This window comes from Danaus plexippus, chromosome 14, assembly GCF_018135715.1.
Source record: "Danaus plexippus chromosome 14, MEX_DaPlex, whole genome shotgun sequence".
Classification (NCBI taxonomy): domain Eukaryota; kingdom Metazoa; phylum Arthropoda; class Insecta; order Lepidoptera; family Nymphalidae; genus Danaus; species Danaus plexippus.
This window is the reverse complement of record NC_083546.1, coordinates 3854032-3870994: the sequence shown is the minus strand read 5'-3', so window position 1 is coordinate 3870994 and position 16963 is coordinate 3854032. Positions and strand designations below refer to the sequence as shown.

General features: G+C 31.6%; 3 protein-coding genes across 3 annotated transcripts; 2 read left to right on the top strand and 1 right to left on the bottom strand.

Moving 5' to 3' along the window:
* Window positions 1–24: 24 nt before the first annotated feature.
* On the top strand, window positions 25–3978 carry LOC116769588 (spermine oxidase). Its single transcript, XM_032660731.2, has 3 exons — window positions 25–1425; window positions 1770–1890; window positions 2545–3978. The coding sequence occupies exons 1-3, from the start codon at window positions 77–79 to the stop codon at window positions 2728–2730; spliced, it is 1656 nt and encodes a 551-aa protein (XP_032516622.2). The 5' UTR covers window positions 25–76; the 3' UTR covers window positions 2731–3978.
* A 6257-nt stretch (window positions 3979–10235) lies between these two features.
* Window positions 10236–12579, bottom strand: LOC116769642 (8-oxo-dGDP phosphatase NUDT18). Its single transcript, XM_032660784.2, has one exon. It carries the CDS (start codon window positions 12360–12362, stop codon window positions 11358–11360), a length of 1005 nt encoding a protein of 334 aa, XP_032516675.1. The 5' UTR covers window positions 12363–12579; the 3' UTR covers window positions 10236–11357.
* Window positions 12580–12810: 231 nt separating this feature from the next.
* On the top strand, window positions 12811–16443 carry LOC116769576 (protein TAPT1 homolog). Its single transcript, XM_032660713.2, has 10 exons — window positions 12811–13067; window positions 13141–13405; window positions 13478–13791; window positions 13909–14006; window positions 14169–14407; window positions 14586–14774; window positions 14984–15133; window positions 15259–15364; window positions 15595–15738; window positions 15974–16443. Exons 1-10 carry the CDS (start codon window positions 12944–12946, stop codon window positions 16124–16126), a joined length of 1782 nt encoding a protein of 593 aa, XP_032516604.1. The 5' UTR covers window positions 12811–12943; the 3' UTR covers window positions 16127–16443.
* The last annotated feature ends 520 nt before the right edge of the window (window positions 16444–16963 follow it).

The window sequence follows — 16963 nt, the reverse complement described above, 5'->3', positions numbered from 1 at the left end:
CAGTTCGAAGTTACAGCTGACTGAGTGTCAAAAGCCTAGTGACAAAATATTGTAACAATTTCTGCTTTTTTATATTATGGGTGACGAAAATTTAAATTCTCGTAAGAAATGTGAAGAACATAAATATAATGTAGTAATAATTGGTGGCGGTATGGCAGGACTAGCCGCCGCTAATCATTTTTTGAAGAATGGCATGGAAGACTTTATAATATTGGAAGCCCGAAAACGCATCGGTGGACGGATTATCGGGATACCATTAAAAAATCATCATGTTGAACTGGGCGCGAACTATATACATGGTGTTTTAGGAAATCCCATATATGAATTGGCCATGGCAAATGGGTTAATAAATATAATCAATATACCCAAACCTCATAAGGTTATCGCTGCTACAGAAGACGGTAAGCAGGTGCCTTTTGGTGTGTTACATGAAATTCACGAAGCTTATGTTTGTTTTTTAAGACGTTGTGAGGAATATTTTTTATGTCAATATCTTCCACCCCCTGACATAAATAGTGTTGGTGAACATATAAATTTAGAAGCAGCCATCTATCTTGAACGTCTACCAAACTCTGAGGAGAAAAAATTGAGAAGATTAATATTTGACTGTTTGCTGAGACGTGAGACTTGTATTTCTGGATGCAACTCAATGGATGACATAGATTTATTAGAATTAGGAAGTTACACTGAATTACAGGGTGGAAACATTGTTATACCATCTGGTTTTAGTAAAATTTTAGGTCCGATGACAAAAAATATTAAACCCGAACAAATTTTGTCCAATCATCCAGTGGAAACTATTATATGGGACTCAGAGAGACATAGTAGTATGAGAAATACAGATGATGTTGGGGAGGAATCAGAGGACTCCGATAAAACTGTGATAGAAGATATCTCAAGAGTATCAACATCAGAGCGAGCTGGTGATTCGGCGGAGAGTAAACTTAGTAATCAAGAGAAATTCAATAGTAAACACACAGGTGTCCAAGTGATGTGTGAAAATGGACAAAAATTCTTTGCTGACCATGTGATATGTACAATACCATTGGGTGTCCTTAAAAGCAAGGCTAACACGTTATTTCAACCTTCATTACCCCAGTATAAATTAGAGTCAATAGACAGACTATTATTTGGTGCTGTAGATAAAATTTTTCTAGAATACGAGAGGCCATTCCTTAATCCGGACATAACGGAAATTATGTTACTCTGGGATAACACAACTTCGGAAGACATGTCAAAATCGTGGTATAAAAAAATCTATTCATTTGTTAAGGTCACAGAGACGCTACTGTTAGGTTGGGTGTCCGGAAAGGAAGCAGAATATTTGGAAACATTATCCATGGAGGAAGTGGGATCTACTTGTACAATGATATTGAGGAAATTCTTAAATGATCCATTTGTTCCTGAACCTCAAACCTGCGTATGGTCAGTACAAACAGCATTTCGATTTAAATGTCTTTAAGTTTTTCAATAAGTGAGTAACCTTTTCCAATTATATAGAAGAATGAAATCTCCAGTCAGTTTGTATAAGAGATTTTTAAGAGGAAATATTATTTAGTAGATTTTAAGTATAAAAATATGAAAAAAGCTTATTGCAACCTCAATTGAAAGGAAAGTCAGGATGTCGGCAGCTAAATTTTATGCAGTGTTACATTAATGTATTTTCCTCAAGATTTATATATTAGTATTTGTTGTCTATTTTAAAGACGGTGTTTCTTTTTGATTGTAACAAAATATTGTGAAATTATACTAAGTTACTTTCTTTGCAGTACTAATTGGAAAAAGCAGCCTTATACACAAGGTTCCTATACAGCGATTGCAGTAGGAGCTAGTCAAAGTGACATTGAAAGTTTGTCACAGCCTTTATTTAGAAATGTTCATGATAAAAAGGTACAAATTAATTGTATTTGGTTATATCAGGGGACTTTATTTTATACAGTATATTTTTTATATCAACTTTAATGCATAGTCATGAATAGTCTTATAATTAAGTATAATTATATTCTTTATTAATTATACTTAATTTTATATATATATTTATATATATTAATATTTGTATGTATATATTGTATAAGTAACAATTACTAGTAAGGATGCTACAGCTCAAATGGCAAAACAAGTAGAAAGTGACATCCTGAAAATCATAGGTTTGAATCCTGGTTGTGATAATTTAAAATTTTTCTAGCAGTTTTAAATATTTGATTATAGTTACTGATTGTCAAATCAAAACAATGAAAATAGCAAAACTCCCAATATGACTTATTGTAAAAAATTACTAAATAGTGAAAAATTATGTTGTAGTAAGCAGTTAGCATATATATAATGTTAAGATATATAGTGGTAAGTGAAGATAGAATTTTTTTGAGATTCAATCAACATCCAAAGTCTAAAAGTATGAATAAAAACATTAATAGTCTAATTAGTTCAGGAAGAGTGTTGATTGAAGAAGTAATTTATAGCTTTATGTTTCAAACAAAATAATTCACAAATTAATGAAGATATTTTAATGAATTTATTACAGTAATGAAGTGTTGATAATTTCAGCCTGTAGTGCTTTTTGCCGGAGAACACACACACAGTAGCTTCTACTCAACGGTCCATGGTGCATACCTATCTGGTCAAATTGCAGCCCGACGACTTCTAGCTCCTGATATAGAAGAGAACATTCTAGACTGCCCTCAATCCAACGACCTTAACACATGGATTCAAGGTATACAGTTAGATGGATAATAATGATTAATGGACTTTGAATATATATCACAAGTAGGGTTATTGAACCTTTCATCCCAATACAAGATCTGTTCGATTTGTAACAGTATGCAATAAGATTAAACATCTATGAAATAAAATATACTAATAGTTATATAAATTTTATTTATTACTTGCAATTACATGACATAAAGTTATAATATTTGGTGAATTTACCAAATGATATGACTTTTCTGGATAAATTTTTGCTTCTGTTGTTGATATGAAATTATTGTTATTGTCATTTATGAACTTTCTCATTATAGGTCATTAAATATTGAATAGTTTTTAAATCAGATACAAATGTTACTTGGCTTGATTAAAATTTTATTGTGTTAAAGTCAATGAAGGCTATTCAGTTATACCTTATTGTTGATCCAAATTTATTTTATTATAACGCATGACATAATATTATATTGTTTTGTACAAAATGTATATAAATATTTAATATGCTTTAAATTTAAGATGTGTTACCACAAAAATATTGTCTTTCACACAAATGCATTTTTAGATGTAGCAGTATTAGTGTAGGTTAAGTATGGATGAAATAGTTTTTTTCTTAGATTTTTGCCTTAATCTAATAAATATAAAACCTTATTGTTGATAAAGATACCAAAAGACGTTAGCTTTTAAATCTGTGTACTCATTATTATTTTTTTATTCACCATCTGTATTAGCCGTTAATGTAATCATGTCAAATATAGCATGTATTTATAGCTGCTGTTAATTAATAATTAAAAAAAAAAAACATACTTATTACATTGCTATAGCTTCTAAAGTTATGTCTTTCACTATTAACTGTTATGTTATCTGTTTGGGGTTTAATATATATGTTGACTTGGCAATTAATTTTTAATGTATCCTAACTTGAAATTCTTAATATGATTCTAGATTAACTTCTCCGTAAATTCATAGAAAAGAAAATATAAATTTGGTGTATGACAAAAAAAAAAAGTTTTTTTTTTTAAATATTTATAGCCTTACACCTATTTAAATAGACATTCTGAACTCGTCATACTTAATCTTGCGGGATTTTTTTTTATTTTGCTTTTTTGCCAAAAATTGTGTTAATTTATTTGAATGTGCGACAATCTGTGGGTATTCCATAATGAGATAATGTTACTATGCAATAAAAGGTTTTGAACTTTATTATCAAACAAGCCTTTTGATTTTCTAGTCAAAGTAGGATTTTGTATTTGTATCGCTTAAATAAATCATTGAAATGTTTAATGTTTATGTTATTTTAAAAATTTCCCGTATTTCCATATTTAAAATATATATTTTTTGATATTATTTCTCAGTATGATTTAGATAAAAATATATGTTTTAATAAGAATAGTTTCATGTTGATTTTTTTTTATGTTAAGTTAAAGGTGGCAAACGAGTAGACGGCCTACTTGGTGGACAGTAGCTAACGTCGCTCATGAACATCCGCAACATCTCTGTTGCGAATGCGTTGCCAACCTTTTTTTTTTAGAAATAGGGAAGGATGGGAATAAGGCAATGTCAGGAAAAGTTGGGAATAGGGAAAGCTCAACCGGCTCTCTCACTCATCGGACGAAACGCAGCCATTAAAGGCTACTTCACGCCGATCTTCTGTGAGAGGGTGGACTTCCCCGGTCGAGCCAGCCCATGTTTGATCTGTAGTTACATGATTACAGCTAGGTTCTACCACCTACAGAATGAAATTGAGCGAATTGATTTTGGGCGAAATAAAGTACTTTTTTCTTTTTGAAAGACAATGAACAACGAAATATATGTAGCTCTGATGATATGTCTACCATCGTTCAAGAACACTAATAGATGTATAAGTGCCTGTGTTCGTACTAAAAAACTTTAGAACAATTATTCTTTTAAAACTATCTTATAGGGGCTAAAGGTTATCCTGTCTGCCATTATTAATGAAATACAATTTTAATACTAGGTACAGTTAAATAGAGATTAAAAATATTCGTATTGCTGATGACTTATTCATGAAGAATGTTTACAATCTTTGTTGATGGTTAAATAATTGCACTGAAGGTGATTTTGAAATGCTATTATTGGTAGCTGTATACCTACATATATAGCATATGATTACTTTGGACTGTAATTGGAATGTTTGTTATATTTTTTATTGATTACCAGAACGCAAAAAGTCAAACAAAATAAATAGATTAAAAAAAGGGGTTCTAATGGCAATTGAAAATTTTTACTATGTTTTAGTAGTGTTACTTACTTATTAAACAAGCACACTGTTGATCTTATAAAAAAACTTGTATAGACCACAATTAAGCAGTTAGACGAAAATGGAACATAATGAAAGCCAGAATTGGAAGTAGATAAATATTGAAGAAGTCGTTTCAAGATAAGGACCTAGATACTATGGCTAGGTTCTTATTTCATGGAAAAGATCGCGTTTTGCGATAAATCTGCTAATATTTGCCAATAGTCATAAATATGATTCTTATAGTTTTTTATTTTTATCATGTATAATAATGCAAATTTTTATTTTTTATTCATGTAGGTCGTCTGAGACCATTCTAGAAAAAATGTAATAAGGAATGTTTTTTTTTAACAAAATTTTAAGTATATAAGTCGTGGTGGCCTGGAGGTTAAAGGCCCGCCTCTCATACGCGAGAGCGCGGGTTCGAAACCTGGCACGTATCAATGTGATCTTTTCCGAGTCATATGTACTTTCTAAGAGTACTTAGACACCACTGTCAGACGGTGAAGGAAAACACCGTGAACCTGGTGTTATAAATTTCAAATTATAAGATCGAAATCGCCAACCTGTCTTGAGCAAGCGTGTTGATTAATGCTCTAACAATAGGTAAATAAATATGTAATAAATAGGTATGCATTTTATGTCTATGACGTGTTCTGCTTCATTAAAGAATATACATATGTTTAAGCCTTTTTAGATATTTTATATAACCAAGATTATAATATGAAAAATTAAGTGTGAAAGAAATTAACATTATAAGTACAACTATTCAGAAGCGTCCTAAGCTTATTTCGTTTTCATGAACCCATATCATTAAATCATATACCAAAAATTAATCACAACACACTAGGTATATACCTAGTTAGATGGTTATTTAAAAAAATATATATTACTTACCTCTATACTCTTAATCCAAATATTTCTTCATCTCAATTCCAAATCCGTCAGTTTTACCTTAATTACTATAATATGAGAACACAATGTATGTACCTACGTACCTATGTACCTACACAGATAAAAGTTACCATATCAAAATTTGGATTGTAAAACATTTATTCATAGCGACGACAACATTGGTATACCAAAGTAGGTAATCATCTCAAACGATTCATACATACCTAAAAATATATGATTATATATATTTGTCACCGGCTTAGTATTATCTTACCTTTGGGTTTTTCTAGACTGTAAGCTCGTACATAATTTTTCCTTAAACAAGAAGTAATTAATTCACTATCTTTATGTCGTGACCTTACCTAAATTTAAAAAACTTTTAAAATTACGAGTCGATACAGAGACTTCTGGATACCTTGATGAGATCTAAGACTTTCGCGAGTTTTATTCATTTAAATGAAAATAATATTTTACTCTAACATCTCGTCTGCCCGTGATCACGGTTGCTGAAAAGTAACCGAAACGTCAGGAGTATGTAGTTTTAACAAAAAATAAAGCACGCGTAGTATATCCGAAAAATATTGGTTTCATTTTCTGGATACCTTGTCAAACGCTTTAATGCTTTAATTTTAACCATATTTACATTTTGGTGTGTGATAAGCTAAGTGATACTACAAAGCTTGAGTTTTTTAATACATCCCTATGTGTATATGAAAAAAATTACTGATTTATTGAAAGCCACAGGTAGGTGAGTGGACATGTTCAAAATAGGCGTAAATAAGATAAACATTCGTGATGATTATTCTATTTACAATTTCAGAGATCTCCTTGATTAGTTGGGTTACAGCAAGTATTTTTACCACAAGACATTTTAATTTCGTACGGGCGTGTAGGGTGAGCAATTTAGGTGACCCTAACCGGCAGGCTCGACCGTCATATTCAACAAAATCGTATGGAGTCTTTCTTCGTCAGGCTTTTGTCGGCACCCCACGTAATCCTCCCCCAGGACACATACCAACACTACACTTTCCTCGGTGTAATCCTGCGCGTCATCTAGGTAAATTCCGGTGTCTAGCTGATGCTGCCGCCGCCACAATGTTGTCTCATACGAGTGTGATCTTCCCTCTCTCTGTCCTGTTTAGCGGCTTACATCTGGAGAAGGACTGATTCTCAGAAAGGATTGCTGCCCCTCAACTCTGCTCACTCGCTAGGTCTCTATACTCCAACCGCCATGCGATCTTCCAGGGTAGATGGAATTCTGATCAGAAGCGCATCGGAGGCGTCGCGCCAATTAAAAGCTCGCATTAATTCTTCTTTTATTAAGTAATTATATCTGAAAACGATGCTGAATCAAAAGCTTTCCCAGTGCTATTTTGCCAGACGGGATATTACTGTATAAAAAAAAAATTGTGCATTAAACATACCTAGCTTAAGCTTTGGCACATTTTATGTAAACATAATATTTCAAAAATAAAAATTAAAATAAAGAAGTGAATAAATTAAAATATTAAACATTAAAATGGCTCGTATCTTTTTACATGGACGATATTAACAGAGCAATTTTATGAGCGAATTGCATTTTGGTTACAGGCGTTAAATCAATTGAATATGTTCAATATGTTATGTTGACTGCGCTAGGGAAGCATCACCTGTTTGACGAGCTCCAATTACATGTAAATGAAATTCCACAGTATTAGGAGTTTCCACTTTCAATGATTTTGCATAATTTTCTTCATTTATTAGAAATACCTAATTTAGAATGTTACTGAACAGGTACAATACTTTTAAACAATATTAAAATCCTGCTCCTACTTTCACGAGTTTATTATCTATTTCAAGCGAGTCCTTTACTACTTTTTTAAACTAGATTATCTTGCGTTACTTATGTTAATTGATCGGATTTCGCAAAAGTTGTTTACTTACCTACTGATATAACCTTCCAAGCTAATGTGAAAGAATATCATGAATGAAGTTTTAGACTACGTTTGATGATGCCCTTTGTTTAACGGTTACTTGTAAAACTGGTAACGTTATAATTTATGTTTCTATTTTTGAAGCCATTAGCAATGGACTAAAAATGATGTAACTACTATGTATGATGATCTTAAACTATCTCATCTGTTCATTATATTATTTCTATTGTATTTTCTTTTAATTTTCAAAATATAGACATATAATAAAAATACAATATAAAAATAATTGACTATAAAAAGCGAATAGCATCGACAAGTTAATTCAATTTGTTTTATTCCCATATAAACCCTATAAGTTCCTCTTAAGATTAGTTCTGTAAAGTTATAAAGATAATAATATTGTAAAAATGTTAAGAAAGACGCTACATTTCTGTTCCACGTCCTTACTATTTCACCGTTACACATTACGGATTCTTAGACCATAGTGCAGCTTTCTAGTAGTAGTAGGTAATGTTGATTTTACCTTATTTAAAATTTTATACAGGTAGTGATATTAAAAATAATGTATTAATTTCGATTTTCTCATCACTTTAAGGTTGATGTTTAATCTTAAAGGAAAAGAGACATTTGACATCCCAAACTGCTTATTAATGAATACAATGATGCCAAAACAATAGATAAGTAGATAATTTTTATTCCGTAATGCACGTGTATTAAGAATATGGATTTGAATGCCAAAGTACCTCATTCAGAAGTTTTCAATCCTAATTCAGTTGTTGGATCAAGTTCCAAATTTTCCTTGTTTCGTCACTCATAAAGGTCTAACTAACACGTACTTTCAATGAAAGTAGAGTAGGTATATATGGAGAGTCCGCTCATCCTACATCGTGATCAACTATTAGTAGATACGCACCTTGGGTAGATATTACGTATAACAATTAACCTAACAAACAAACCTTACAGCTCTATACGGATAACAAATATGTCCACGTAGGAATATTGAAATAAAATTTCTTTATGAGTTTATCAAGGTTTTGTCGTGTCTGATGTTGAATAATAAATCAAACGGTGTAGTGGACTGTAATCCCGTTGGTGTTAGATGAATTTTTTTCTAACACTAAAGAACGTTATTTAAGCCCGCTCGAGAGGGCACATAGCAAAACGATTTTCTAAACATAGGAACAATATAATACAATCTCAATCTTTTTTCTATGGTGTAAATTGAAGTGTGTGGCTGCTTTGAGAACTACATTAACGACAGCAAATCTTTTTAAACGATTTACAGCTACCCAATTTTTGAAAAATCACCTGTGTGTTGCCCCTAGGCACTGCACGTCTTGGGGCCCCTCTCCCTTCTTCTTAATGCGATAGAGCCTAACTAGCTCGAACAAAGGCTGGCTCAACCGCGAAGTACAACCCCCTCACAGAAGATCGACGGGAAGTAATCTTTTATGGCTGCGTTTCGTCCGATGAATGAGAGATCCGGCTGCCCTATCCTTTTTCACACCCTTTCCTCTTTTGGGATGTTGATGTGTGCAGTGATCTGCTGTCCTGCATTCGCCTAAGTGGGTTTTGAAAAGTTGACCGTGTTTCATTGCCATGGGGTCCAGAGAGACTCTGCAACTGCTGGTTTGGGGGGGTGGGCGCCTTCCTTCCCTCGTGCCAGCGACACACACACAACTCGACTTGAGAGTTGAACTGAGATTCAGACCAAAGGCAATGAATGCTCTCTGACGGGATGGTTAATAGACCTTCGACATCCTGACCTTCAACGAGAGGTTGTTGCACCATGTTGCAGATGTCCATGGACGACGGTAACTATTTCTCATCAGGTAGGCCGTCAGCTTGTTTGCCCCCTTACCATGAAAAAAATACTTGTCTAGCTTGTGTATGATATAATCATGATATTGGAAATTAATTCCGAAATATGTAGACATCTTTCAAATTATTACAATATACAAACCATTTAATAATCACAGTGACTTTTTTAAAGAAAGAGAATTACGATGTTTCAAAATCAGCTTTCATGCACTTTCTTTGCTCCGAATAACTTCTTAAATTAAGATTCAAATGTAACAGTTCATAATTTATTTAAAGGTAAAAAATTAAAAAGCTGAGAGAGTCTTTTTTCATTGTTTAGTTAAAGCGAAAATCTAAGTACATGACATTTGATACCATCTTGAAAAGGAACCATTTTATTATTATAAAATATTTATACTTTACCATATTTTATAATAACAATATACCATTCCGTTATAACATTCTTGTTTCGTCCTGTGGATTTCTTAAAGAGTCTGCTCGCTCGTTATCTACTTACTTTGGTTCATAATTATTCTTTAAGTAACAGTTAAGCTCTTTAGAATTAGAATATTCATTTAATGTTCCCTCGGGATATACATATTTGTAAAAATAATAATACTCAGCCTTTTCCTCGATGAAGAGATTGACATGGAATAATTTTTACGAAAACCAGATTACATTTTTTTTCTTCTTTAATATTTTATCAAACTTAGAAATTCCACTTTGACATCTAATCGTTATTTTTGGGACGCCATTTTAAGCTGCTATGATTCAGATTAAGCGGCCTGGCTGGATTATTGCGATATTAATATTTTTTATTAAATGGGCTGTTAATTTACTCAGTACATTTTAAATTTACGTTAAATTTTTAGAATCATTTACACGTGCACGAAATTGTGGTATTATAAATCTATCAGTGGCTATAACCGCAGAATTATTTTTCTCTTTTCTCTGTATTCACTACTTATTTCTTTTACATTTAAGCGTCTGTTGTGGTTTAAGTCTACAATCGTAGTTTTGAAAGTAGTTCTACAAGTTAAGTTGTATTAGTAACCGCTACGTAAACCTTGGACTAAATATATATTTATTACATACTTAGATTCTTAACTTCATGTAACTATGTTAATGAGTAATCTGTTTCACTCAGGAGGTAATAAAGTAAAATTCTTATTTGGATACAAAATCTATTGTTTATTTTTACGTCATGTCATCTACGATAATTTGTTTAACAATAAAATAATATCTTTTAACATTATGAGATGTTAAAATGTGATAAGAAATACGAATTGGTACATACTTTATTTATTGTTATAATCTAAGTACACTAAAAGCACCATACATGATTTGGTATGAAAATATTGTTGTACTATATATAATATTTGAGATTTCTATATAATAGGAAAATAAGTAATATTTTGAACATATTTTTTAACAATTTAAGACATATATATATTTCAGATCTTGATTATATTAAGTACATAATATTATATTTAATTTTAAAGTTTACGCTAAAGCTATTTACCATCACCAGATAATACATTTGAAGTTTATTCATGATATAATTAATTTTATTAACATTATGTTAATCGTTGTAACATCTTTAAGATTATTGTAATTATATTATGTCATATATTTTGGAATGTTAAACAGTCATGTGTTAAACACAATAATGATTATATGTAAGAAAAATAACATAGTTGTTAGTAGATAATAAAAAATAGAGAGCCAATTTAAAATGTCAGGTATAATATAAAACCTGTAAGAGCTCAAACTTTATGAACATTATGTTTATCGAATCAACGTACCACATGCAACTCAATTGTGGAATTCTTTGATGTGACTATGGGAATAAGCTGCTTTTCCACGTCTTGTGACAATTCATGCCAGGCACATTTTCCAATTAAAGGTACTTCTTCAAGTGGTGGCCGAAATGCTACTAGTAATGTTAGGCAACATCCGTCAGCGCTGGGATCGGCCTCTACATTCAGAAGCCCTAATGGTCTGTGTTGAGCGACATCAGCACCAAACATTTCAACCATGAACCTTCTCAGCGTTGAATGTACGCTTTTTGCAGGATTTATTTCACATGTCGGAAAATGTAATGTTGTTTTCTCACTCAGAAGCACATGTAACCTGTTGGTGTTTCTTTTTTTTATTAATACAATAAGCCTCAACAGATCTTTAATATGTGGGATGGGTGCTGGCAAAATAGGCTGGTGCCAATTTACACCAGGTGGTTTCTGTTTGTACATTTTAGCTTTCTCAATGAGGTGTAAGATATCATTTGATCTCAGTGATATTTCTTGTAGATTGGCTATCCATTTGGCTTGTAAGGATTCTTTGTCAGCATTAGCGGGTGTTTTAAGGTCCCCTCCAACAATATTTCCTGTTAAAACAAATCTAAACCAGGTACCACCAGCTGTTTCCACCATCAGTAAAGTATCCAGCTTACAATGCAACCCTGTTTCCTCGAGTACCTCTCTGGTTGCAGCCTGAATTATTGTTTCACCTTTTTCCATTCGTCCAGCAGGTAAGTACCATTTTCCAGCACAACTTTCTTTTGCTTCTTGCATCATAAGCAATTCATTTTTTTCATTTAATATTACTGAAGCGACAACGTACGTGACATTACTTCCAAGTATGGGTTTAAAATTGGATGGAGTAGTTGGGGTAATACCCTGAGATTCAGCAACAGAATTTTGATCTGCTATTGTGAAGTCACAAAAGTCATTTTCTTCCCCATTTAAGCCACTACCATCAAGAAGCTTGCTTATATTTGAGTCAACTTGGCGCGACATCATTTGATACGTACTTTAAAAAGAGCTTTTGCTTAGTTTTAAAAAGCCTACCTTTGACATAAAGATTTAGGACTTTAGCTTCGTTTTCTTATTAGACCATATTGTTTTTGTTAAGTCGATACATGTAGAAGTCTTAAGTCTTTCGTTTATTAATTTAAAACATTAGATTACAGACGCGTTCGTGTCGCCGTTGATTACTTTTGCTCACAAATCATAAATATTTAGGTTAAAATTGTCAAACATTGTGTCAGTGTCAATAACACGGACAGTATGTATGAACATTTTATCGTTTGAAAAATAATTATGTTAGTAATACTTTTAAAAGGTATTAAATAATACATAAAAATATTAAAATTTAATAATAATAACCAAATTGATTAAAATTAAACATGATGTTGTAAGTCTTTGTCTTTTTAGAGATGAAAGAAAAAGTCACTGTCATTTCACATATGTGTCAAAAATTACTTCAGAAACCAAAATATTTTCGTGTAACCAGAATAACATTAATAAATTTAATATTTTTAAATTAAAATACCGAAGCCAGATATGTTATGAAGAGTTGATGAATATAGAGCGAGTCTAATATGACACTGAAAAATGACGAGTTGCAAGTACACAATAAAAGGTTACGTTTTAAGAACGTAACCAATATACAACATTGCTCCGGTGATATCCCTGATAGAAGTGGAAAGGGGCCAAAAATCAAAGGTAACTTTATAAATTAATCAGTAGCATTTGTATTATATACCGTTAAAGCTCTAACTTGGTTTTTGTAATATAGATGGTGATAAAAGCGCTTCTCTTGTTACATTCTTGCACGTTGAACTTACTCGTGGCTATTTACTTGAGCACGATGAAGAAAGGTTTTCGGCTCGAAGAGAAAAAGTTTACTCTTTCATCAAAATACCACAGGAACTGGAAAAATTTATGGCATACGGATTTTTCCAATGTGCAGATTCTCTGTTATTTGTTTATACTTTTTTACCCTTAAGATTTGTTATGGCATTCTGGTCATTTTTTACCAGACTCTTTAGACAGTGCTTTGGGTGAGTCTTTCAAAACCTATTAAATAATGTTTTTAATTAAATTAAATAATTAATGATTGATACTACTTGTAGGTTTAATTCACAAAAAAAGCAAAGTATATTGAAGCCGGCCGAGACATGTGATGTACTTAAAGGTTCTATATTATTAGTATGTAGTATATTAATGTGCTATATCGATACAAACATGATGTATCATCTAGTGAAAAGTCAGAGTGTTATGAAGCTGTATATATTTTATAATATGTTGGAAGTCGGAGACAGATTGTTTTCCGCTTTCGGTCAAGACACAATTGATGCTCTCTTTTGGACAGCCACAGAACCTCGGGACAGAAAAAGGGAACACCTCGGACTCATTCCTCATTTAATATTTGCTATCATATATGTCTGTATCCTTTTTTATTATTATATTGCTACATTTCTTAATATTTTATTTCATGTTTAATTTATATTTATGATGTTTCACATTCTTTATGAGATATTTATTTTCCTCAACCGAGCACCAGTTCTTCACAGTTTATTAGTACTGTTCCAAGCGACAACACTCAATGTGGCTTTTAATTCCAATAATAAAAGTCTTCTTATCATTATGATGTCAAACAATGTGAGTTAATAGTTTATTTATTATAATTTTTCTTTAAATAACTTATATGATGATAACTAAAATCATTATTACTTAGGAAAGAGGAAGCTTGTATTTCTTCTGATTTTTATATCAATTTAGGTATTTTGTTAATTTTTAATTTGTGGTTTGGTTGTTTTACAGTTTGTGGAGTTAAAAGGCAGTGTATTTAAGAAGTTTGACAAGAATAATCTCTTCCAAGTGTCATGCAGTGATGTGAGGGAGCGCCTTCATTTGTCAGTGTTGCTTTTTATAGTAGTCTTACAAACTATGAAGGAGTATATGTGGAAAGAAGAGAGATTCTGGATATTGGCACCCGATTGCGTACTCGTTTTAACATTTGAAGTTATCATTGACTGGGTGAAACATGCTTTTATAACCAGGTTAGCCTCAAAAATGTTGACACTGAAGTAAGATACGTGTACTTTGGTTTTAGATTATTCTGTGGCTGTTTAAAGAAGTTTGTTACGTAATTGTTAATAATAAAAAAATACCTCAGATAACGAAAATATTACCATTTATTTATCAGTTTTTGTAATAAATTTTATTGATGTGTTCCAGGTTTAATGAGATACCGTATGGCGTGTACCGTGAGTACACTGTAAGTTTGGCTTATGACGTTGCTCAAACCCGTCAGAAGTATGCATTCAGTGATCATTCAGATCTCGTTGCAAGACGTATGGGCTTCATACCACTACCACTTGGAGTTGTTATAACAAGAGTTTTAGTACATGCCGTTAAAATTGATGGGTCAGTACTTAACTGTCGTCTTATTTATTGTACTGCAACCTATAACTATTTTAATTATTTTTTTAATAATCATCTCGAGATGAGTTACTAAACTGACTAAAGGAAGTTCGAATGAGCGACTAAAGGAAGTTCGAACTTTCTATAGTTCAAATACTGACGTGATTCCTTTTTTTTTATGTGTTATTTAAACAAAGATTCCATACTTGCAGCCTGGCAGCAATACTTTTGATATTCATAGCATATCTATGTCTAATATCAATAAGAATTTTAATATCCATTGTGATACTTGGCAAGGCCTGTGATCTGATCACACAACATCAAAATGACAAAAGTGATAGCCATCATGCAACACCTAAAAAGTAAGTAACTGAAGCATTATTATTTATAATGAAATAATAATAATGAATAAAAAAAATATCACAGTAATTCTATATTTCTTTATACCGAAACATGTCAGAAATTTAATTTAAAAAAAATATTCCAGAGAACAAAAAGATTTCAAGGATGCATCGCATAAAACAGGTGAATGTGAAATGAGTTCTGAGAAGAAATCTATGCAGTTGAAAATTGTTATGCCGGAAAATGTTATGGTAAGTTAAAATGTCTTACTAATTCAAAAACAGGAATAAGAATATTTAAATTATGAACCAACTTAGTTTTCATATATCAATATGGTTTAATAAAATAGGTATTTTTATGTTAGATAGCTGCTTTTATGGTGTGGCATCTTTTACTGGGAGTTCCTGAGATAACAAACAATTCACAGCTCTAAAAATTATCATTGCTGTTTATATATTAATGGCTACTTAAAATATTTCAGATCGAGCCTCTTGTAGATGCTTCGGTCGGAGCAGCAGCTATATTCTCAAACAGTGCTATAGATTTGAACGGAGTCTGTTATCTTAATGATAAAATGAATGTCCAAGTTAAGCAGGAACCTGAAGATTTCATTGAACCTGAATTGGTAAATCCATTTGGAAAATACATTACCAAACTGACAAAATACATAATTCCTAAACTTATAGAATATACTCAATGTGGTTTTTTTTTCATGTATACTAAATAGCTATTTACTTAAGAATAATACAAAAAATCTATATACTTTAGAATAATACAACCTAAGTAAAATTTTTTGCAGAAACACCATTAATATATGTACATAAAATTCGTTTTTGATGTCATTTATAAATAATCACCAGGACGTTAGCCGCAGTGCTCCGGACATAAAAGCAGCTGCGGCCGCCATAGAGGAATCAGTTGAGAGGCCGCAGTCGCCGGACGCCGACGGGCTCAAGCGACGCGCTGAGTCCGAACCGAATCTAGCAAAAAACGACGAACAGGAGAACACGTAATGTATGTATTGAATAATTATATAACATTAAAATATGTCCCCTGAGTCTTATAGATGTTTATAGAACATGTAATGATCATATAATTTATTTACGCACACTAGATGATTAAAGACAGTAATCTTACACCAAGTCCTAATAATTAGACTAAATACAGACAGTTGGCAGTTCATTCATAGACCTTTGCCTGTGGTAGTGCCAACTTAGCTATATGAATGAAGTATTGGCAACACTGTATTTTGTTCTTCCATGTTAACTTGTGGTAACGTCACTGGCGATATGTTATAATTTTGACAGTCAGCGCTAGAACAAATAAATATTATCTTTCCTTTTTTATATTTATATTTTAATAGCATACAAGGAAAGTTTTGTTTCATTAAATTTCATGGATACGTTTTATATCATTTTTTTTCAAATTACTCCCTTTTATATAATTAAATATTTATTTTGTAATAATATAATTACAAAATTATATGGACTATTAATTTGGGTTAAATCAATATGCTTATGTTCCTATAGTTATGTTTGATAAGCTTAAAGCTACTTTTATCTGTTTTTTTCTTATTTATGCCATATGTCATATAACTTCTAATAAACAATGACATAAAAATATTGTAATAGTAAATATATCATAGTAATAGTCTCATGTACCTATTAGGTATCCAAACAATATAACTTGTGTGACTTTATTATAAAAGATAAAAGCCTAATTCTATGTTCAATACATTAATACATCACTATAATACTTTAGACATAATACTTTAAAGAGTAATAATTTTTTTATTGACGTCAGCCTATATTGTAAACAATTATATGGTAAGCAAAGAATTTAAAAATAAA